The following is a 25,610-nucleotide window of genomic DNA, read 5'->3' as shown; positions in this document are numbered from 1 at the left end:
GCCAACGGGCTACCGCAACAGTCCGGAACAGGGAGAGCGTGGTCTGGACCTGGGGTAAAGGCAGGAGGCACTGGAAGCAGGGAATGAGAGAGGAGCCTTTGTGAAAGTCAGCTCAAAAGGCGATGTGACCTTGGATCCAGGAGCTTCACCTAATTTATTCCTCTGAAGTACTCACGTGAGTACATAAAAAACATACACATCACACACCATTGCAGCATTATTGGAAACTGCAACAATTGGACTGAAGATACATATCTATTCCTGAGTGCTTAAGTAAATTGTGGTGCAAAATCAGGCAGCGTGGTACTTTGAGGTGCTTAAGAAAAATGGGATACCACTGTAAAACATATTTAAGTTAAAAAATTGTAGAACACGGGGCGCCTGGGTGGTTCAGTGGATTAAAGCCTCTGCCTTCAGCTTCGGTCATGATCTCAGGGTCCTGGGATCGAGTCCCGCATCGGGCTCTCTGCTCGGCAGGGAGCCTGCTTCTTCCCTCTCTCTCTGCCTGCCTCTCTGCCTACTTGTGATCTCTGTCTGTCAAATAAATAAATAAAATATATATTTTTTTTAAAATTGTAGAACACTAGCTATTAGTGTGGTCTAATTTTCTAAAATAGTGACTGGAATGCCCATTAAATGCATAGGAAAAAGCCTTTTAAGGGTATACCCATCCTTTTACTTCTATAGGGTGTGATTACAAAGAATTTTTACTTTTTTACATTACATTTCCTTATGGTGGTGTATTACGAAGGTTTTCATGCTTAAATTTGCCTGTCTGGCACTCACACGTGCATGGCATGGTCTTAGATTGGCCTTCCTGTGAACAGGCTCAGGGTACCTGCAGAAGAAGGGGGCTCTTGGGAGCAACACCTGTTCAGAAGGGAGGAAGATGGTGTTGTGTAGAAGGAGATGACCCACACTGCAGTTGAAACCAGCATCCTGAGACCTCTAGGGCTGGGATGACCGCTCAGAGTTGCCCTAAATGAAATGGATGCAGAAAGCCTGGGTGTTTGTTTCCTGGCATCAGTCAGACATTGGATTTAGACTGCCCCCACTCCGCCATGAGAAGGGACGTGACTTCAGGCAAGACAGTTCCCTGTAGCTGAGCGAGTTCCCAGTGAGGGATGCAGCTCCCAGCGGCTGGTGACCAGTGCTCCCAACATCTACGGGATGCACACATGGGCCCTGGAGCGGGAATCTGGGAGAAGCACTAGCATACCTGCCCCAGTTATTTGATACAAGCATAAAAGCTCTGTCTTTGCAGACCTTGCTGAGTGACCACACTTAGCTGGATTGGATACAAAGATAAAGGAGGAAAAATGATGATCTCGATGCAGCACAAAATTGAGTGAAATGAAACATTTTTGATGAAAAAATCTTAGCAATTATGAGTAAAAACCAGTTTTTTAGCCTTGTGAGCACTTCCTTGAGCCTACCCTTTCACTGAAGCTCTGACCCCTCTGTGGGACAAGGCCCACGGGTGCCTGTACCCACTCCGCCAATTTGCATGGACCCAAGGCCACGATTATCCATGTCCATGGCCACTGTCCACAGAGCACTCTGATTCTGGTATGGGCATTTGCCCCAGGGGAAGCTCCAGTTTCTGTGTTTGCTAGTGTTGTTCTTTCCTCCTGTTGTGTTTTTGTCTACATGGGTGGGTTTTGTTTTGTTTGTTTGTTTGTTTGTTTGTTTTTACTCCTAGTCATTTCCCGTTCTTTCTTGTCTGCTCAGCAATATATTTGAAAGTATATTTGTTGTAATTTATTTAGCACCTAGTGTTTCACGGTAGGAAATTTTTTCAGTGTTTCTGGTCCACGGTACTACAGAAAGCTAAACCCCCACTGTCTTTACCAAAGGCAGTTTTTCCTTTTAATGCTTATAATGTGACTTTCAGTTTTATGTGGTTTTGTATTTTATATTTTACTTATTTCCTAAGCTCTCCACTCTTATCTTGCTCTGTCTTTATTTAATCTCAGATTTTCATCTTTGACCTCTTTTCTTTCATGGATAATTATTTGATCATTAATTAATCATTTTTCTGGTTTGTATTGTTCAGTTGTCCTTTTTTGAGGGGAAATGGTCATATTCCACTTTCTGTCTCTCCCTTTCTCTCTCTCTCGTGATATTTATGAACACATTCCATGCTATTTATTGTCTTATGATTACTCTTCCTTAAATTGGCTCTTTCTGAGCCAGCCATCTGCGAAACAATAGTACTAGAGACAGGCTAGGGAACTGAGCTAGGGCAGCATGAATTTCTGTCTTTTTCCCCCACCTACCCCAACCTCCTTTGGAGAATGGCTTCTCTCTGTGCTACACCCATTTCTCTCTCTTTCACTCATTTTGATCACAACCGTTTTGTATGGTGACAGGAAGCTTAGGGTTCATTGGGTGAGCAGGAGCTGGCCACGCAGGCTGCTTACCACAGATCCTTTCTTGCTTACTATAACATACCCACATCCTGCTTCTTGCAGAGATGACATGCTGGCCTGTGGCCACATTTTGCATCATCACCTCTGACACCTGAAGCCAGGCAGGGATCAGAACATCTCCCCAGTGCTCCCATGCATCTCAGACCTCCTGTTCCCAGCAAGGGTCACTCAGTGTCTTTTAGAGGGCATCGCCTACAGCAGTTTCTCTGTTCTGCTCACTCAACCAGAGAACCTTTGGATCCCATTTCTTACATCAGAGTCTTGCCTTGTCCTGGCTTAATTTTCCTAATACTGAGCAGCCTGTTGAAAAGAGTGGTATATGGACTCTGGGTGTTTCCTATTTCATTGGTTTCACTTTTTCTTGTGTCTGGCTGATTTGGGAGAAAGAGAGCCTTTAGTTTTCCATCTTGATCCAGAAATCCAGAGAAATATAATGTCAGGATGATAGAAGACTCAAACAGGTGAAGGAGAGGCTGGCAAATGAAGGTCTGAGACGAGATTGGCTAGAAGAATCATGTTGGAAAGAGGGTTTCTCTTCCTCACAGAGAGGAGGCCAAAAAATATGGAGAACGTGTAAAAGGAATTTTATGTCATTAGGGAAAAAATTGAAGGGAGCTTCCTCCTATGGGAGATGTGGACCGTGACCCAAACAGGATGCACCAATGCATCTTGATCATTTACTCCACACATTTTTAGCAGAAATGTGCTAATGTGCTCTGTGAGCATAGTTCACAGAGTAAAAAATATGTAGTGTTCCTCACAGCTTCATAATTACAAGTAGAGGAATTCTATGTCACATTTCCAGGAATGAGGACTAGAAACTAACTATACACTGGAACAGAAGATAATGTAGCATTTCAGAGAGGCCTGTGCTTTGCGGCCCCTTGCTGAATTTGAGGGTAGGGCTGAGGGAAGTCAGCCAGGAGAGCATGTCAGGACTCAGAATCTTCTAGACCTGGAGGATGGGAAGAGTAGGAAGTACCTTGTCAAAATGAGAGAGTCCCTCTCTGCTGGCCCCCATCAGAGACAAAGCCAGCTAGTATCCAAAACACAACATATTTTCATGCTTTCTGTGTTTGGAAGGAGAAAGCACAATGGGAAACATGTCTACCTATTACCACTCAGCAAATATTATCTTGGAAATAAGTGATGGGAAAGCAAAGCATTACAAGGAAATCTGGAAGCAAAGTAATAGAGCCCAAAATAGGATTCATTTTTCCCCCCAATAGGTATTTGGTAAAGTCTGAGTACTAATGGGTTAGGGTTTTGTTTTGTTTTGTTTTTTAAGATTTTATTTATTTATTTGACAGAGAGAGAGAGAGACAGCGAGAGAGGGAACACAAGCAGGGGGAGTGGGAAAGGGAGAAGCATGGTCCCGGCTGAGCAGAGAGCTGGAAGAAGGGCTTGATCCAGCACCCTGGGATCATGACCTAAACTAAAAGCAAATGCTTAATGACTGAACCATCCAGGAGCCCCAGATTTTTTTTTTTTTTTTTTTTTTTTAGTTTTTAAAATAAAAGCAATTTCATAGGGACGCCTGGGTGGCTCAGTTGGTTAAGCAGCTGCCTTCAGCTCAGGTCATGATCCCAGCATCCTGGGGTCGAGTCCCACATCAGGCTCCTTGCTCGGCGGGGAGCCTGCTTCTCCCTCTGCCTCTGCCTGCCATTCTGTCTGCCTGTGCTCACTCTCTCTCCCTCTCTCTCTGACAAATAAATAAAATCTTAAAAAAAAAACAATTTCATAGATCATGTCATATTGAAGCTGAAGACTTTAGAGATGTATTCATTTATTTCCTCCTTCCCTCCTTCAACAGTGGATGTTTGAGATATGCTAAATGGCTTTTATAGACCAATCTATAGATAAGTGACTTTTCCCTCTGACCTCCTTCATGGTACATTTCTCAGCAACATCCTTTGCACTCTACTCGGTTTTATTAAATTCCAAAGAATTTCTCACTGAGCAGTACAGCCTTTTCTTAGCAGTGGACAAAAGCTGATTAACTTCAGCTTCTATTGGAAACCATATCAGAGGCTCCTTACAGAAGGAGACAAAGCGTGAATCCAGTTTTCTTTTGCATTCATTTCTAATTGTTCCAGGGCATCAAATGAGGCCTCAATGAGTAGCTGTTAACACAAGGATTTTGTCTGGGAAGCTTGAAGGACTGTCAAGTGCCTGAGTTACTGCTACTCTCAGTTCGAGTACAGTATTCCTGGCCTGGCCACTGAGAAGCGGCAGGTGCCTGCTGAGAAATAGCCAGCCACAATGGTGGAACATTTCCGTGGCACTTCGCCTGTCCAAGAGAACCTATTATTGTTTCATATTCATGCTCTGGTAGTAGAGTTCAAACTTATTTTGGGTTTGCTGATGACCATGCTATCAAGAAGAGATCAGTGCTTGAAGCCAAGGAGCCACCATCTGTGCTGTATTTCTATCTTAAGAATTATTTAGAAGGCTGATTATTCAGTTAGCTGGGCCTCTTAACCTTCTAGTGTTACACTAAGAAAGGTAGCACTTCCTTGAAAGTCACTTCACTTTTAATAACCCACAAAATTCCCTCAATATATGGTAGGGGTGAAAGAAGTGATCACATTGCACAGGTAAGTACTGATCCCACAACGCTCTCCATGGGGTAAGGACACCACGAATGGAGATCAGAAAGTTGTTCTCCACAGCAGTGTGCTAGTCAATCATTAACAATGGGCTCTCCAAGGAAAAAATACCTGATTGATAGCAATTGTTGATTTCTATAGCAGAATAGTAAGAAAGCTTAATAACCTCAAAAACTTAGATGAGATGGAAAAATTCCACAAAACACAAAAAATGACTAAAACGAACTCCAGAGAAAGCAGAAAACCTTATATCTATTAAAGAGATGGAATTCACAGTTAAGTCTTCTCATAGGAAAACTTTAGAGTCCAGATAGCTCCACTAGAGAAACATACCACTTTATACGCAACTAATGTATCACTGAACACTATGCCAAAATCTAATGATGTAGTATACATTGGCTAATTGAATTTAAGTTAAAAAAAAAAGAAAAAGAAAAAAGAACAGAAAAAAAAGAAGTGTATTAAATAGGTTAGGAGGGAATAATAATACCAGTCATGCCCAGAGTCCCTTGAAAAACAGAGGAGGGAGCTTTTCCCAGTTTATTTGTTGAGGCCACCATTATCCTGTCACCAAAATTAGAAGAAGACGTAAGAAAATAAAACGAACTACAGATTGATAATACTTTATGAATAAAGATGGGAGAAAAATCCTTAACAAAATATCGGCAAGTCAAATCCAGCAATATATAAAAATGATAATACATCATGACCAAGTATAAAATGTTAGTTTAACATTAAAAATCTCTATAATTCATCATATTAACAGAATAAGGAAAAGAATTACCAGATCACCTGACAATACACAGCAAAATTATCTGAAAAAGTAGGCTTTTATCTGCTTCATACATAAATGAGGGATAGGAGAGATTTTCCTCAATGTGATAAAAGGCATCTAAGAAAAACCTGAAGATAATATCAAACTTAAATGTTAAAGACTGGACACCTTCCTAAGATGGGGAAGAAAGCAAGGGTGTATGCTGCTCATCCCTTCTAGTCGACATTGTGCTGAAGTTTGTAGGTTGTGCAGTTAAGAAAAGAAAAAAGAGGTAAATGCCATACACATTATAAGGAAGAAGAAAAGCTGTCTTTATTTGCAGATCACATACATATAAAAATCTAAAATAATTTATGTAAGAATGACTCGAACTATGTGAATTTAACCAAGATAGAGGACATAGCTCAATATACAAGTCCTTTGTACTTTTATATATGAGTAACAAAGAATGTAAAAACAAATTCAATACTGTCAGCAATAACATTAAAAAAAAACACATGAAATGTTTCGTGATAAATTAAAAAAAAAAATGTGTGCAATCCGTGCACTGAAAACTACAAACTGAAAAACCAAGGATCTACATGAATGGGGACATCAGTGATGTTCCTGGGTCAGAAAATGCAATGTTGTGAAGATGTCATTTCTCCCCAGATTGAATGTATTGATTCAGTACGGTCGTAATCAGAACTCTCAGAGGATATTTTTATAGAAATTAGCAAGCTGAGATGGTAAGATTTAAATGGAAATGCAAAGGACTTAAAATAGCTGAAACAGTTTGGAAAAGAAGAAACGTGGAAGCATATGGTAAGCAGAATTCTAAGATGGCCCCAGGATTGCATCCCCTATTGATGCAGACCTATTTAATCCCCTCCCGTTGACTGTGGGAGGGGACCCGTGAATGTGATGGGATGTCATCCACGGTTGGGTTACATTAGATGGCAAAGATGAAGGGATTTCCACCTATGGCTCCATCCAGGGTTAGCTTTGTGCTTGTGTGTGGAGTCCCAGACAAAATGTAAAACTCGTCCCTGTCTTCAGAAACAGACACATCTTAACCACCTCCCAGGTCAGGGGATACACCCATTGGTTATGTGCTCAACCCTCCAGTTCAGACCCATGAAGGAGGTTCACACAGGAATACTTGTGTCTTTTGGGGAAGGAAATTCCAGCATCATGGTTTCCCACCTTATGGTCTAGAAAAGGAGGTGGAGGCTCTCGGTAGACCAGTCACTCAGCTCAGTGACTGCCTCACTCCATAGCAGGGCCCAGAAGCTCAAGATGGCTGGAGTAGGACCTTCCATAGCGGGCATCTCAGACTGCGCATGAATGACCCCAGGATCTTATTAAAAATGCAGAATCAGAGCATATCAAGAAAGGACGTGGCGTTCTACACATCTAATAAGCTCTCAGGGGACATGGGAGTTGTGATCCTTGGGACTGCATTCTGAGCCGTGAAGCTGTAAATTTGGCACCCAGGTGTGTGGGCAGGTAACATTGATAATACATTTGAAGTCTGTAGTGAAATGACTAAACTGAAGTTGTGAGTAATTTTAAATTACCCATTGTACTTGGAAAGATCCTAATGATAGTTAACATTAAGCTAATAATGTTTGGGTGTTTTTTTTTTCCCCCATCTTGTGCATTTATCAACCAAAAATAGTTGACCCAAAAGCAGGATAAGTAACAAGAGACCCCAGTCTGGTATTGAAACTATGTGTGTCTATGATTGCCTCTTGTAATTATCTTTCAATATGTTTTATGAAAGGAGAAATGTTCATAACATCTTAGGTTTTAAGGGTGAACTTTCTTTTCAGGCTATGATTACCCATGTCATAACTGACATACTTGGAAAAGAACTTTAGAACTCTTCTGATTACTAGCTTGTGCTGGGAGTTTTATGAAAAGTGGCATTAAAATATTTACTACTTTTATTAATAAAATGTGGGGGTATGGATAACTTACAAGAAATGAGATAAAAATTGTTTCTGCTTAATATTCATCTGCATTTTATCACTCTGTACCATTTATTATGAGATGCAACTCTGCAGAGACTGTGATTTCCCTTTCTCTGGGGTAGCTGCTGTTTCCATGCCACATTTATTGACTACCTACAAAAGCATTTGCATTTTCTTTAAAATTCTGTGCTGAAGGTCTAGACCCTGGACCATTCATTTTTTTATCTTATCTGAACTTATCTCACTGTTAGTTTGAAGAAAGATAAGAGAATAAATTGAGCACTGTACTCTCTTTGGAATGGCTATGTTGCTGATGAGTCAAAAGAAACCTCAGGAGCCCAGATGAACATGTAAGTTATTCCAAGAGAATTAGGGTTCTTCCTTTGTGTTCCATACGCTCTGTTTTCAATGCAGTCAAAGCCCCTGCTTAGGCTATATAAATTAATACATTTGCAGGAAATGTGACTTTGGGACATTTTATATAGCAGTGATTTTAATGCTGTTAGTGGTGAAATGGAAACTTGAGAATGTGAAGATTAATTTAAACCACATGATGGGTTCAAGGAAAATACACCACAGTTTCTTGAATGTGTGCTGACTCTGTACAGTGGGGAACGGGGTCCAAAAAACCACCAGTGAACTTTTAAACCCTCTTGAGAGGATTCAAACCAACACAGTTAGCCCTAGAAGGGAGCTGTTCCAGATGAGAGACACGTCATTTATCTCTCCCTTGAAAACAGATTCCTTTGCCTGAAAGAACACAGCAGGGAGACCAAGGAAGGCAGAAGGACCCCACGCTTTCCCACAAACGGAGTGAAGTTGGAAATCCCTTTCCAGTCATTAGCTGGTTTATTGATTCGTCTCTCACTCTAGATTACAATTCTGTTGGGTTCTTTGAACAATGGATAACCAACACCTTGTATATTGTAAATTTGAAATAATGGATTTCTTTTCCCTTCTAGTTCGTGGTAGCGGTGTTCTGGATCATTTATGCCTATGACAGAGAGATGATTTACCCGAAGTTGCTTGATAATTTTATCCCAGGGTGGCTGAATCACGGAATGGTGAGTGGACTAAAACAAATAATTTCCTTTCATTAAAAAAAAAAAAAAAAGTATTAAAGAACTATTTTCTGATTTGAGTTTTCCATAGAATGTAGCTAACTGCCTGTGCAATGATGGGGATTATGAGAGACTGTAATTAGAGAAGACTGAATGTCAATAAAAACATCTTCCCATGAAACGGAGTCACCGTTAAAACTACGTAGTAGATGAATCCACAGTTTGTAAGGGATTGGTGGTGTTGGATTATGCAACTGGCAAATTCTATGGATGAATTTAATTTCTGTGCTGTTCAAAGACTTGTCCCCTGTTGGAGCCTAAGAACCTAGTTTCCCCTAGACCGCTACTGAGGCCCTGTAGCCTCCTCCTCACGTCAGGGGATTGTGTTGGAAATCACTATGGCACTGGGAGAAATGGCCTCAGCAGAGCAGCAAGACTGTTATTTTCTCTGAGAGATCGGCTGCAGGCGCTGGAAGTGACTTTGGCAGGATGTGCCCATCAGAGGGCATTTGCCCGGGGCGGTGAGCTCTTTCCCTTCTTCTCAGTCTGATTCCTTCTGATGCTTTAGACATGGTGTTGCCTTCACACATTTCAAGTCAAGTATTTTGGATGGTTTGTTTGTCACCTTATGAGACTTGAGGATTTATTTTCTGCAGAGAAATTTTGCATGGTCTTCCCTTTCTGCTTCTAGAATTGAGCAGTTTTGTTATTAACTAGGAAGCCTGCATTTTTTTGGTTACAGCAATTTTTAGAATATGTCACTGGGTGCTCCTGGTGAAAAGGGCAACCCATCACAGAAATTATAGGGGAACAAAGAGCTAGACATCACACGTCATAGGTCCAAATGAACAGTTTCCTCTCTGCCCCCAATTTTGGTATATTTTGAGAAAAGTGGTGTGTACTAACAAACAAACATTACTGTACTCAGGGGCTTTGATTAATTCTTTCCTAAGCCAACTCCTCAAAAGTGGCACAGCTCAGACAACTAACATTTTCTTGGACATCAATTAGAGCCATGCTGTTGAAGGATTAAAATGGCACCTCTGCTCTAGTTCCAAACGAATAAGCCGGGTCTTGTCAGATTCATTTCACCATCTAAGGGGCTTGATGTGACTACTCTGTGCCTCGCCAACTTTTGGCTTTTCTTGCTTTGAAAACCGTTTGCATAACCCTGTATCTGTCATGCTCTGCCCCCAGTGCACTTTCCGTTCTTTACTGGGGAACCTTTGCTCACCCTGCTACCTTCTATAACATCTCTCAGAAGTCTCTTTTCAGCCCCACAGACCTGGTTAGCTCTCCTGTCAGGCTTGCAGGGCACCTTCAAGTCTCCATCAAACACGTCTGTATCCCTTGCACAAGTGTTAGTTCCTAATGCCAACAGCAGCTTTCCAGCCCCGAGCACTGCACCCACCCACCTGGCATGTAGTAAGAGCAATGCCTATTTGTCCGACTAATGCAAGAATTCAGCATCCAGTCATCCCTCCCCTCCCTGCCTTATCTGAGAGGGCTCCTTTCCAAAATCCCCAGTTTTGGGGGGGGGGGAGGGAATGCCTAAAACCTGAAATCCAAGACAGTACCATACTATGTTTTTTTCCTATACATATGCACCTGTGATAAAGTTTAGCTGATACTTAAGCACAGTAAGAAGTTAACAACATGAGTAGGTCCTTCACAGAGAACCAGCAATCACACCATGTGTTAGAGGAGAATGGGCCTTAACTGTTTCGCCTTTGATCTATATCTCTCAAATGCACAAAACTACCTGTAGGCCAGAGAATAAATCACAACCTTTGCAGACCTGGGTGCTACTTAATGTTTCAAATGAATGGTTTCCAGGTACTGATGAGGCCATTAGAACGATAACTTGACTCTCAGAACTTCTCCTCAATTCACTTTGATGAGTTAAATTTCTCACTCTTGGAGACAAACACTCCTTAGGAATTCAAGGAGAATTTGAGTGACAGGGGTATTTCAGAAAGGGAAAAGATAAATGAATCAACACATCAAATCCCCTAAGATAGTAAGAGCTCAATAGCTGCTTTCCTGATGAACTTTGTCCATTGGTAGAGACAAATGATCGTTTCTTTGGTTTTCTTCATGTTCCAGTTCATGGTTCCGGAATTACAAGAAGTTGCATATGGTGGCTGAGGACTATTTCACAATATTAATTTGCATTATTCTAAATTTGTGTATGTGTAACTTTATATAGTAAGCTGTTTCTTTACATTGGCTATTAAAATATGAACATTAACTACTGGAATCATGAATAATTTAATTTTTATAAAAATTTGTAAAAGTATTTATGAAACACAAATTAGATAAGAATTTTCAACTTTACTTTTAAATGTTATTTAAAAGTTTAATAATTATCATTTGTATTTTAATCTCAGATAATTTTCAATATTTGGTCTTAAAAGTAAATATAACTAAATAACTAAACATTTTTACATTCATTTGAATCTTTGTAATTTGATGAAAACCTTCAAATTGTGTATACTTTGATTAAACTTACATTTTACTTTTAATGCCTTAGATTAATATTGTCAGTAGAGTTTAAATTTTGTGAAAATTCCATTATAACTACATATTTGGTGAATTTGCTGAAATGAAGGCAAGAAAATAAAATGTTGGGATATTTATATTTATATTATATTAAATGATATAATTTTATAATTAAAAACTTTATAATTTATAAATCTATATGCCTTTATTATACCATCACATATTTTTTATTTTGTTTTTTAAAATATATATCTAACAATCTAGGAGGATAGAGCATATTTAATATTTTACTAGCTTAATTTGTAATTTTTAAATACTTCTGTGGATGGATTTCTGATCCATTAGGCCTTTCGCTCTGACCTTTCTAGATCATTGTAGCTACAAGCATTCCAAGAGAAGATGTGCCCTGTTCTTAGGTGTAGAGTCACACTTACTATTTGAAGAGTCTCAGCATAACTTCTCCAGACCCAGACGCCTAATGTAGTTTATATGTTTGTCATGGCACTATTTCAGAAGACATCTCCAAGTCAGTCTTGAATTTATACCACTCAACTGCCCAGCAAAAAAAAAAAAAAAAAAATTAGTTAAAACACGCATAAAAAAAAAAAAAGAAAAGAAAACCTCAGAGGATTTGGAACTCACAGGACTTTCCTTTCGATTTACTCTAAAGTACCTGTTAGACATGATTGTAACTGAAGGAAAGTATCCTATCTCTTCCTTTCTGTTGTTTTCCTCCATTCTCTCAGCAAGCAATCTTAGAGGTTTTTGGGAGAATAGAAGAGGAAATGGGTACCCAGATGGGCTGCAACAGTAACAGAGCCTCGCTGTGTAACTGCTGGCTTATCTCCAGGTTCTACTGAAATAACATGTGCACACACACACAATTTTCATGTATTATAATTAAAAATATAAACCTATAAAATACAATGTATTTGACTGGAGTCAAGACCGTTCTACCCCTGTTGGGGATTTAAAAGGGTATTTACATGTTTGTTTTTGAAACTTGAAAGAAGGTTGGGGCACCTGGGTGGCTCAGTAGGTTAAGCGTCTGACTCTCCATTTCTGCTCAGGTCGTGATCTCAGGGCCCTGAGTGCTTAAGATTCTCTTTCTCCCTCTCCCATGGCCCCTCTCCCCTACTCCCACACCCTCTTACACATACGCATGTGCTCTCTCTCTCTCAAAAAAAAAAAAAAATGAAACCTGGAAGGATGTCATGTTTACATTTATTGTCTCTACCGCCTTTCTGTCCTCAGTCCACTGATGATATGACAAGAGAAAACTGGAGATCAGCAAAATGAATCATTTTCAAAACACAATGCTAATTACAGGGGCTACATGGTCACAACTCCCGGGAGATGAGCTTTGGTTCAATTCAATCTGGCAAACATTAATTTTCAATAAAACCATTAAATGCAAAACACCCTACTAGGCACTGTGTAAATTATAGGATGAGAAGAATATTTCCACTTTTAAAGGATAGAAATGGCTTGTTTGAGGTGGAGGTACGTGAGTAGGAAAACATTTCCACAAACTAACAGAGTGTGTCCTGTGGGCTTTGTTCACTCTGACAAGGAGAAGCCCTCTTGTTATTCTGGCCTGTTTCTTGGCTGCAAAACTAGAGCCCCAAATTTTTCTCTTCTGCTGATTATAAGTTTAAAACACTGTCAATAGAATAAGTATACATTAAGAGCAATAAGTAGGTAAGTAAATAAATAAATAAATATTTAAACTCTAGAAAGATTGCAAATTCTCAGCGATGCTGTAACAGGAAGAACCAACAATGAGACAAGTGTCTTTGCTTAGTGAAGACCTAATTAATGTTTATAAAATGCTTTGAGAATACCAAGCACTGCAGAAGTTTAGATATTTATATTATTATCACAGATCTTTAAGCATACATGACCTAGATATTCTTATAACTACAGCAGTTGTTCATTCCCTGGGTAATTTATAAGGAGATAAGAAAATAAACCCCACCTCTCTTCATGCTTGATTTGCCAGTTGTTCTTGTTATAGGTAACTGATCCTCAAGGGAATTTAAATTTAGGTAACTATTTATTCTGTTTGATATTATTTTGACATTTGGTAATTACTAAAGTTTTGGTACATCTGTCTTTCCTAGAAGAGAAGGCATTAAATACTGCTTGGATGGTCATTGGTTTTGTAGGAACTCAGATTTGATGTTATTCTTCTGTTAAATAACACAATTTATGGAAAATTTTCCAGTTCAGAGCCACACGGATGATGCATATCATGACCCGTGGAGTCTGTGCCACCCCAATACTGGGTACTTCACCAAAAAAAAGCTGTTGGTCACAAGAAGGTTATCTTCTATTTCACATGAAAAAAACTGACCTTTCTTATTTTCCCATTATATTCTAAAGTAACTGGAAGAAATCTGGAAATTTTCAAAACTAAAAGGAAAACTAGAACAGAGGTCAGAAATTTCTTGGGAACCACTTTCTAAGACTCCCAGTGGACCTCCCAAAGAAAACAAATAAGACCCCAAAGACCCAGGAACGAGAAGGGAGTTCCATCCGCAGTGAGGCAGATACTTCCAGAATTTCTCCATACAGCTCTCACTTCATTTTAGTGATCATCGCTTTGTCCTTGTGAATTTTCATTTGTTTAGCCTCACCTTCTCAGTAAAGCCCGCTCAGCTGCCTATTGGATATTGCAAGCTACCCCTGTGTCCCCAGAGTCCCCTTACCCTGCTCTTTGTCCCCCTGGTGATACTTGCCATCCTTGACATATAATCTGCTTTTACTTACATGCTGTGTCTATGGCTTATTGTCCATCTCCTTCTGCTGGAATATAATTTTCATAAGAGCAGGGGTCTTTGTTTCAGTTACTCATCCATCCCAAGCACTTCAAACAGTGCCTCTACATCATGGAAATCCAATGAATATTTGTTGCATCAAATGAATATTTGTTGCATCAAGAATCAAATATCCTATATCCATGGTTTTTTTTCTTGTCCTTTCTTCCCCCCACTCTATCTTTTCCATTTCATAATAGTTGACAGAGAATGCAACCCCAAACTATTCACTTTTTCCCTAACTTGTACTTTACTTCCCTCCTCAATCTCAGCTGCGCTGCAGTAAAATCTTATATACATAGCCTGCTGTCCCCTCTAAGGGTCTTTTTGGTTGGTACGTATCATATTGTTGTTACTGCCTGAGAAGGCCTGAAATGATGTCCAAAGAACACAGCGTAGTCCCTGGAACATCTGAAAGTTATGGGCCAGGTAAATGGAAAAGCCTGGGTCAAATTTATTAGAAGGCTCTTCCATATATTGATTATTTTATCTGAGTATTAGTTGTTTTTTCTCTAGGGCAATAGACCATGTCTTAAAAAATATATATTTATTTTAAATTTCTTTTCAGTGTTCCAGAATTTATTGTTTATGCACCACACCCAATACTCCATGCAATATGTGCCCTCCACAATACACACCACCAGGCTCGCCCACCCTCCCACCTGCCCCTAGACTATGTCTTTTTAAAGCAATTTTCTGATATCCCAAATTCCTTTGTAGAACTAATTTTCCACGTAAGGATAGAATTCAAGGCTAATACAGTTTGCCTTACGCTGTGCCCTGTTTCTAGCTACACTGAATAGATGAGCAGGCCCAGCGGTATTTTGAGTTCATCAAAAGGTCTATAAATTATATTCAGATATTTTGGGGTCAGCAAAACCAAAAGTGTGGTTTACTCAAGTTCTTTTACCCCTAATCCTTAAATCCATAGATATTTCAAAGTAAACTTCATTCATATGTTTCCCATTCACATGCCCTCAGTTCTTCATAGTTGGGGGAGAGGTAGGGCCAGGCCTGAAGGTGTTGTCTTAGGAACTGGCTTCCTTCTTCATTACCACAAACAGATCATTCATTAGCCACAGACCCAGCTCCTTGGCAGAAGTCCATCCCTATATCCTTTCCAGTTCCCTTTTAATTGAAGCTCCAACCTCAGCAAGCATCAGTGATAGCTGCCAAAGAAAGTGAAGTGGAAAAACAAAGCTGCATTTTCTATCATAGAGAACCAGAATCCTAGCATCTTAAAACTTGGGAAGTGTTTCTAAAGACCATCTGGTCTGTGCATCATGTGATACCTCAGTTCCCTGAACAATATCTTGGCAAATTCCCTTTTAGTCTCTACTTGAGCATCTCCAATGATGGAGCTTCAACAGTGAACCAAGGCCATGGGGTGTTCAGCTGAGGGAAAACTCTGATAAGGAATGAAACCTTTGTTTTTTTCCTGCAGTTCAAATCTTCCCAGACTGTTCATCCATTCTGCAGGACTCAAATACCTGCTGTCTCTGTTCTCTTCATGTTCTCTTCTAAGGAGATCTTACTCCTCCCCATGACTTCAGTCTGTGTTATATGTGGGTCATTCCAAGTCTATACTTCCCGGCCCATCTTCCAAAGGGTATCACACTCAACATTTGACACAAGGACCTTGAGATGAACATACTGAAACAAATTCATCATGTTAACCCATCCTCTCATCTTATTGTTCCCCTCATGTTGCCACTTCAGTAATGGCAGAAGCATCTGAAAGCTGTTTCTACCACATGCCTCACAGTTAGTTGACGAGTCCCATTCCATGTACCTCCAAAGTAGCTCCCAAAGCTGCCCCAGCCTCCTCATCTCCATGATACCTGCTTTAGTTCAAGGCTTCATCATCAACCAGCTGAACTGAGGCAATAGGCTAGTCTCTTCTCTCCCCACCTCCCCACTCCCTCCTCACCAGAGCTTTCTCTGCACTGCTGCCTCAGCTACCTTCCTAGAAGAGCTGAAGCTGTGAAGACTCCTTGCTCCATTCCTTTCTCAGAAACCACCTGTGTGTGAAGTGATCCCGAGTCTCCAGGCACCTGAGCGGGTCCCTTCTCCCTGCACTCAGAACACTTTGTCCTGACACCTAAGATTTCACTTATCACATTGCTTGATTAGTATTTATTGGTTATTGCCCCCATGGGCTATGAGGCCATCAAAGGGCAGCAAATGTTGTCGTTGTTGTTTTCTTTCATCTTTTCCTCGAGAACCTAGCATAGTCTCTGGTATTCCTGCACACTCCATAAATATTTGCTGAGAAAATGGCATATGGGCCCTTGAGGATCATGCTCAGTATCCCTGATGAGGCTTCAGCTTGTCTACATTCATTTCTACAGTTCCGTATGATTTGGCAAGAGACAGCAGAGCAGTTCAGCCAAAGTCTTGGCTTATTAGTGTTGTCCAAGCTCCATTAACTCTTTTTGGCAGTCTCATTATACCATACTCTGACACTTGCACTTAATGCTTACCTGACCAGCGTGTGGCTTAGCTAAGACTCATAGTTGTTGTTATTTTGTTCTTTTGTATACAAAATGTAGGATCCAAAGGCATATTCTTAGTGAATTCCATATTGTTAACCTCAATTGGGATACAGCGTGGGCCCTGGGGAAGCCACAGTACTGAGATTTTAAGGGTCATTAAATGGATCTATTGGAATTTAATAAAATGATTCATTTATGAAACTGTTTCATATTGAAGTGCCTGAGTTGAAGCTTCTTTGGAGGCTCCCACTGTGAGTAAATTCAGTAACAAGGAACCCAATTTTTCAGAGCGGTGAATTTTAACCACCTTGTAGCCATGCGCCGAGGGGATGGTTGATTCCTAAGGTTAAGACAGGTATTTAGATAAAACTGCCCTGTGTGGTAGCAGAAGGGAAGAGCAGATAGCGGTATTGGCCACTGAAAATTATCACCATATCCAGGGATGGAGAAATAGGAAATTAACGCAGTACATATAATGAAGAGAGAGTTCTTGGACACCAAGGGACCTGGTGAGGAAAAGGATTATAAGACGATATTGGCAACAGGTGGATGGTAGTTTGGGGACAAAATCACCTGAGAAGAGTAGGTGTTGCTGTTTCCCAATTTGCCTGGATTCGAGATATCTAGAGGTTCCGAGGGGTCATTGTGTTGGAAACATTTAGATAAAGTGGAAACATTTAGATAAAGTGGGAAAAGAAACTTTTCTGGGAGTCCAGAATCATTATCCCAAACCCTTAAGTTCATACCAGATCATGAAGACACTACCATTTTCATCTTATCCACATGCTCCTTTATCTGAGTCACGTTGAAAAGTAAAGGAAGAACAGCAAGAAAAGTCTGTGGCAACCCATCAAGAAATGTTCAACCCAACTTTTTCTCCTTCTCCTTCTCCTTCTCCTTCTCCTTCTCCTTCTTCTTCTTCTTCTTCTTCTTCTTCTTCTTTTCTATTTGAATTTGAACCTAAGCTACCAAATTTTTCTCTAAATTTCCTGGTCCTTTAGGAATACTGGTTAACTTCCATGAGCCTATTTAAGGTTACGATGGGGCTTTTCTGGGACTGGGTGTCCACGCAGCCCTGAGTTCCCTCTCAGAACCCTCCTTCTCCTAGTGCACTCATGCGTCAACTCTGCCTTACATCACAGAACTGCCCATCTCCTCTTTAGGAACCTCTACCCTGCATGTGCCTCTATGATAGCATCCACTGTCCTGTACTTGTACTATGTTGTTGCATCTGTCTGGAACTGGATGTTCTTTAATGGCAGGTGCATGCTCTTAGCTTCCTCACATAGTCCCCTCTTCTGGATTAGTGCCTGGCATATAGAAGATCTCAGAAAATGTTTTGGAAAGGATGAGTGAATAATGGTGGGGTGAATGCCTTTCTTTCCTATTTCTCCCAGTCTCGTAACACTTTCTGGAAAGGAAATAAGATTATTTTCTCTAAGTGAACTTAGGCTGGTACCTGTGATCACCATTTACTTCTCTATTTCCCACCTAAGTTCTTCAGTGACCTGTTTTAGAACCTCATAACATCCGGGTCAAGCTCACTGGCTTATAATTTTCAAAATCAGTCTTTCCCTTTTCCAGAGCGGAACTCTGTCTCCTGGGCTTCAAGTGTGCAGCATGAGAACTTGTCCAGGCTTGCACAGTGAGCCAGCGCCCTAGCTGGAGGTAGGATGCTGAGCGACCCAATCCATCACACTTATCATACCCAGGGTCTCTCTTCATGGAGCTTTGTTAATATCTAGTGAACAGATGCCTTTCACCATGAATCGTCATTATATTTCATAAACATATCTCATCGAGACATTAATAAACATCCCTGGCATTTTTGATGATTTTCCTTTTCAACTAATCAAGGGTGACTTTTTCTTATTGTTTTACCATATCTATATTCAGAAAATGAACTTGCCCTTGATGATCTAATTAAGAAACATTTTTTAAAAATTTTATTTATTTGTTAGAGTGAGAGAGCAAGCACAGGCAGGCAGAGTGGCAGGCAGAGGCAGAGGGAAAGGGAGAAGCAGGCTCCCCGTGGAGAAAGGAGCCCGATGCGGGACTCGATCCCAGGACAACGAAATCATGACCTGAGGCGAAGACAGTGGGTTAAACCACTGAGCCACCAAGGCATCCCGTGATACATTTTAACCTAGTTGTAGGGATTAGCCCTGGTGGGTGGAAATGTTTCCCCTTAAGGTAACCCCTTTCATCCTTATCAAATACATTCATTTATGTGACCTGGTAATATATTGAATTATATGTCCAAGTGCTACTCCTCACACTGCCACCATCTGTATGTGTTAGGATAAAAAGATTGATTTTAGTAAACAGCCCTTCTATTATCTCCCTGCTGCCACACTCTGTTTCTGTAGGCAGCTCTTCTAAGAGACGCAGACACGTGGGCCACCTCAAAAGGGCCGCTGAACCAGATGACCTCTCCAGTTTTCTCTGGTTTTGTCATTCTGTGAAAAGGGTTTAGTGTAAGTGATTTAAGAAGTTAGTCAGAGTAGAATTCTCTGTTCAATGGTCTTTTGAAATTTCTCTCTTGAATTCCACGAGTGGGGAACTTACAGCTTCTTGCAGGAATTCCGGAGATTGGCCATGGAAATACAGAGCACAGTGCCTGCCACTTAATATGCCCCATAAATAGAAGTCCCCTCAAAGGGGATAAGATAGGAATCTTATGGCAACAGTAAGATAAAATTTCCCTATAGCTAATGATGTTCATTTATTATCATATAATAGGTGAGAAGCTAGCGTCAAACTCTTGTCTAAAGCTTCAAGGAAAATGCTCGGGTGGAAATCTTGTATTTTTAGCAACACCAAATTTATATATATATTCCTAACATAAAAAATTAATGAAATTCCTTAAAAGTTTATATAACAGGTAAGAGATTTATCCTTGGAGGTAGAAATCAACTCTCCCTTATTTATTTTTAAGCATTTCCCCTCGCTTGCACCTAATGTAAACCACTTTGCTTAAACTAAGAATTTGACTGCTAATATTCATACATATGGCAAATGTGAACTAATCAAACCACAGATATTTTGCTGCATTCCACGGTGTCTCATTTATTTGTTTAATTTGCAGCTATAGCAACTAGATTCCACCCCTTCCAGCTTTCACACAGACCTACGGTCCGATCAGCTCGGTTGAATTTGGCACCCGCCACGGTGCTCAATTGAAGACATATGCGCACCCTCACTCACCACATTTCCTAACCTGGTTTTCACACTGGGCAGATATGAATATCTGCATAAAAATATGAAAAGCCACCTTCTGCAAGGAGAGTAGGCCATTATAAGGTGTTGTGACCTTCTTTTCTGTAACATTTCAAATCTGAAAGTTTTCTTGGCATGCTGTTGCCAAGTCCATCTGACTTTGAAGCAGGCTGCCTCTCCGCAGAAGGCTCGCTCCAGCAATGACTAATGGGTTGACCTGGTGCCATGCTAGTGTGGCTCCACGCATGCTGCTCTGCATAAGACGAGCATTTGGAAATGACCTTGAAAGGGAATTTTGCCAAGTCAATGAAATATGGGCCTTCAAGGAGTGCCATTGCACAAGCAATTTCCAGAAGGGTATCCGTAGCATTGTTGAATCCTGGCTCCTCACTTTGGTATTGCTTTACACACACAAAGAATGATGCTCCCTCTTGATTTTATGAGTTGCACTTTGTAACAGGTTGGAAACATTAGGTAATGGGGAAAATTGGTGTTGTTTCTCCTAGGTGAGTTTGTTTCAAGCTTTCACTGGAGGAAAGGAGGATGCTCAAAATGAGGACATGGGAGTTTAAAATGAAGGGTAGACTGAGGGGTGCCTGGGAGGCTCAGTCAATTAAGCATCCAGACTCTTGATTTTGGCTCGGGTCATGATCTCAGGGTCATGAGCTCAAGCCACTTGTCTGGCCCTGGCCCTGTGATCATCAGAGAGTCGCTTGAGATTCTCTCCCTTTCCTTCTTCCCCTCCTGAGCCCTCTCTAAAATAAATGAGTAAATCTTTAAAAAAAAAAAAAAAAGGTTTAGCTGCAAATGGAAGTGAAAGGGTGTTAGTGTGTAAAGACAGCATGGTCGGAAGAGGTAAATCTCTGTATGCAATTTATTGCCCAGTTGATATGATTCCTAATCAGCAGATTTAGGCTCTCGGAGGAGAATGTTCCTTTATCTTGGTAAGCATACCCCTGTACTAGTCTATTGTTGTTGTTTAAAAATGCTCGTCGGCTTTGACATCAGTTGTTGCTATATGGCTTTCCATTTTAGTGACTGATGTATTTCTGTTGGTGCACAGTCTTTTTTTGATTGCACTCCTCATGCTGGTGAAGTTGGCTGACATTTCAGGATCTGGATAACGAAGCTGTGCTTTAACCTTATTTGGAAGTCAGAGATCAGGCTCCTAGATTCCTATGATTTGGAAGGGTTCCCTCCCCAGGTTCCCTTCCTGTGACCTGGCCTCCACTGTCATGAGTAGCAGAGACAGTCCAAGGTCAGGGTGGGCTGTTGGGATAATAGTGAAGAACAAGTCATAGTCTCTTAATTCATTTTTAATTAATTATCTTTATTCCTTATTAGTTTGCTCTCAGATTTTTATACAGGATTAGATTAAATATTTCTTAAAAAAAAAAAAAAGAGTGAAAAGAGTCAGCCTGTCTAGAACCCTCTGATGAGACTGTTAAAGACCTCTGGCCATTCTTATTTTTAAACTGCTGATATTCCTCACTAAGTAATCCTGGGAAAAAAACATCTATAAGATCAGGGCAACTTACTGTCAATGGCAACTTCCCAGAACATTCCTTTTTACTTCATCTGGGATTTTTTTCAATAAGTTATTTGATATTTCTGTAAGTTTAAACTGGAATCACTAAAGTGAAGGTATTTTTCCCTTATAAGCTCATCATTTTATAGAGTTACATAAGTAATCCATGCAACTAAGCTGAAAGTCTAAATTACAGAATATTGTTGTCATAAAACTGTTCACATTTTATGCAGCAACTTACGTTAAAATCCATAACATATTTGCAAAACAGGTTTTTATGTAGTAATTTATATTGAAAACCAGCATGGTGACTTTTCATTAGATTTTGCTGAGGGTTATATGTTGAGTTATTCACTTGTGAATTTCTTTTTGCCCAGTTGCTTGTGTGTGGTAAGTTTACTTGAAAAGTTCTGGTGTAGGAAACTCAGAAAGATGCCATTATCTTGCCCTATTTCCTTTATCTGTATTTAGGTAATTTGCTTTAAACTGCAGTACCAGACCTTTTTTGTTTTGTTTTGTTTTTTGTTTTTTACTTTTAAATGTTTTTATTGGCAAACCCATTTTCTTTTTTTTTTTTTTAAGATTTTATTTATTTATTTGATAGACAGAGATCACAAATAGTCATAGAGGCAAGCAGAGAGAGAGGAGGAAACAGGCTCCCCGCTGAGCAGAGAGCCCAGTGCAGGGCTCAATCCCAGGACCCTGAGACCATGACCCAAGCCGAAGGCAGAGACTTTAACCCACTGAGCCACCCAGGTGCCCCTGGAGAACACATTTTCCCAAATAATCTTCATCCCTAGCTTAAAGCCCCATCATATTAATATGACTGACTTTTAACGTATTTCCTCAAACACTTACCCACTGTTTAAATAAAGAAGGAATGAAAAAGAGAGAGAGAGAGAAAGACTGAAGAAGGGTTAAAAAAAAAAAAAAGAGGCAAATGCAGCAGGAAGCATCAATCCTAAGGAACACCAGCATTTTTGATACTTGATATCATAGACCCACAGCTCACAGGAACCAAGAGACAGAATGAAAAAAGAAGGCCCAGGCCAGTGAGCTTCTGATGCCCTGAGAAGCCTTGTGCCCTTGCATCCTGCTGAGTTTGACACTCAGCACTGCCTTTCTCTTCCTGATAATATTTTTCTTTTATCCATTCAGTAAACATTTTAGATACAAAGAGGTAAGGAGCTTATCATTATTCAAGACTACCAGATAATACCTTCGCCTTTAAACTATATTCAGTCTCAACATCCTGTTTTTTAGAATCATATGAGATTATTTATGTGTATGTGAATAGAATGTAAAGATTACATATATATATATGAAATGAAAAATATATATATGAAATGAAATATTATATATAATATAAACATATATGTGTTATATATATATTATATTATATATATATAATATATATATTATATATGTTTATATTATATATATATATAATATAAACACTTCATTCTGTATCCTTGCACAGCTCCTTCTAATTCAACAGGAACCTTCTTTCCAAAGTCCCAGGTAGGGACCTTCTCAACCTTTATTCTACATAATTACATAATGGCACTTTGCCCTCTGCTTCTTTGTCTCGTTGTAAAATATCTCTCAAACATTGTGTACCTTTTTATATATATTTACTAGCACACATGGTCAAAAGAAACATCCTGTATTAGTCAGGGTTGTCCAGAGAAACAGAATCAGTAGGATGTGTGTGTGTGTGTGTGTGTGTGTGTACATGTGAGCTCATGTGTGTCTGTGTGTACGTACATATAAGGAATTGGATCATGTGATTACGGAGACTGAAAAGTTCTGAGATCTGCAGTCAACAAGCTGCAGACCCAGGAGAGCCAATGGGATGGCTCCAGTCCAAGCCCAAAGCCCTGAGAAGCAGGAAAGCGGACGGCAGAGGTTCTGGTCCAAGTCTGAGTCCAAAGGACAGAGAAAACCCATGTCTTAGACTGAAGACAGGCGAAGAGAGTAGATTCTCCGATCTTCACCCTGAGATTCTATTAAGGCCATCAGTGAATAGATGATACCCACCCCCAATGGGGAGCCAATCTGCTTTACTTGGCCTACTAGCTCAAAACACTAGCCCAGAAACACTCTCACAAACACATCCAGAATAATGTCTAACCAAATACCTGGGTACCCTGTGGCCCGGTTGGGTTGACACATAAAATCGATCTCGACAAGATCCCCATTAAAAATTCCTCTCTTCCTTGAAAGTCAACTTCATTTGTTAGAGATCTGAATAATGTTGTTCTGCTTCCAGTAAAGTTGCACTAAGGTTGGTCAAGCCTGATTGGCTCAAGTCTCACGCTCAGAGGTTCTGATGGACTCAGTCCGAGATGGGGCCCATGCACCATCTGTATTCTTCATAATGTTTGCCACGTGGATGTGGAAACACAGCCAAGTTTGAGAATCTTTGCATTCATTGGTCCGTAGGCTTCCTTGGGGTTCAATGAAAGTGGTCAGGAAGAACACAAAAAGGGAAATTACCCTGGCAGTGCCTGGACCTGAGCTAAGTAAAGTAAAGTAAAGCTAAGTAAAGAGGGAAATCACCCTGGCAGTGCCTGGACCTGCCACCTGACCTGTGGCAAAGAGACAGCCCCTGGCCAACATACATAACCAGGCTGACTTAACCATTACAGGGCCAGTTACAAGGTGGCATCTCTACCTCTTTTTTGACTGGGATAATACTGGCACCATCCCAAGATTGCAGGAAAAAGAATCAATATTAGCATTTCTTAAAAGATTAAAAGCATAATACATGTGTCAATTATCATTAATCCTGGAAAACATTTATGGAGTTAAATGGTCTGTAACTAATTAGAGGTGGCAGTTAACAGGGGATATGGGTTTCCTCTGAGTTATATGAAACAAAATATAAATCTTTTTATATAACTCTATTTCCTACAGAAAGGACTTTTGCTTATCAGTGGGATTTTTAAAGTTTTATTTTATTTTCTTGGATTTCATTCCTTTTCCATAAATTCTATAAGCAGAATTACAATGAGGTGAGTCACAGTCTTAACACTTTTTTGGAGCTTCTTCTGCCAGTGCAGCTTGGAATACAGAGGATTTTTTTTTTTTTTTTTTAAGCTGTGTTTGGGAAACACAGGGAGGGGAGGGTGAAGAGAGGGTGGAAAGAAGGAAGGAAAAAAGGAGGCTTTAGATTTTACTTTAGATTACATTTTTTTAAAATTATGACATTATAAAGTTAAAACTTCCATGATTTCTCATGAGTGGGTTATAGACAGCCCTGAAGTACAAATGGTTTGGGTTTTAGAAGTTCATTCATGAGCTAGTCATTTGGAACTGAGAATATATTTTACCACAAAAATTTGTTATGTAAGTGGTAATTAATTTTCTAAGCTAGCTCATAATCTGCCCTCATTCTGTTTTGAAACTGAATGGTTGTGCATTTACAGTGATAAATAGATTCTATTGTTGAAAATGTGTAGATCAAAAGTACATCAAAGCAATAAAATCCATTTTTGAGTCCCTTCAAACTTTTCACTTGAATGTGGGTGCTGGAGGGAAAGCAGATTTAATCTGAGGAGCCCACGGATGTTCAGAACATCTAATGCTGCTATTTGAGAGCTCCAGTCAGAAAAGCAGGAAGCATTCTGTCTGGAGAGTCTCTGAAGCCACACGTATGCTTCAAGGTGGTCACCAAAAAGGAACACACTTGGACCACATTAGTAAGTCCTGAATAAAAAATGTCTTCTTCCCTTCGTACCACAAATACTGATGGAACATGTACTATGTGTGATATGCCCCTTACCACTTATGCTAGGAGGAAATAGGCAGAACCCCCTCCTTGTGGAACTTATCTAGTCGGGGAGGGAATGAAATAATTGTACAAGTAGATGACCTATGATTCATCCATCTTTATGAAATATCACAATATGAATATTAAAGTCAATACATCTGTACAAGGAATAATGGAAATTTGTATAGGATACACCTGGGGATAGGAAGGCAAAATCTTTGTTAAATACCTGCCATGGGCCAGCCACTTTACTTCCGGTATCTCATTTTACTTTTGGAATGACTCTGAGGACTAGGGACTGTTATCACTATCTCACAGACGAGGAGCTGAGTCGCAGAAGTTAAAAATATGGCCAATTTCTCCATTTTGTAATAATGTCTGTCCATGCCTTCTGCCTATTTTTAGGCAGAAGAGCCTGAGTGCAAGTCAAGCTTATATGA

General features: G+C 40.0%; 1 protein-coding gene across 9 annotated transcripts in view; it reads left to right on the top strand.

The window, feature by feature from the left end:
• The window catches only part of AIG1 (androgen induced 1), a 481,448-nt gene that overhangs the window by 82,738 nt on the left and 373,100 nt on the right, over window positions 1-25,610 (top strand). For 8 of the 9 annotated variants that reach the window (XM_082730812.1, XM_082730806.1, XM_082730810.1 and 5 more), the window contains exon 3: window positions 8,734-8,835. In XM_082730812.1, the coding sequence (XP_082586938.1) occupies window positions 8,734-8,835 (102 nt within the window). Of the gene's footprint in view, window positions 1-8,733; window positions 8,836-10,938; window positions 11,529-25,610 lie in introns of those variants that run through there. The other variant, XM_082730813.1, reaches the window with a different exon arrangement.

The sequence above is a fragment of the Mustela nivalis genome (assembly GCF_964662115.1).
Source record: "Mustela nivalis genome assembly, chromosome: 5".
Taxonomy (NCBI): domain Eukaryota; kingdom Metazoa; phylum Chordata; class Mammalia; order Carnivora; family Mustelidae; genus Mustela; species Mustela nivalis.
This window is presented reverse-complemented; position numbering and strand designations above follow the sequence as displayed.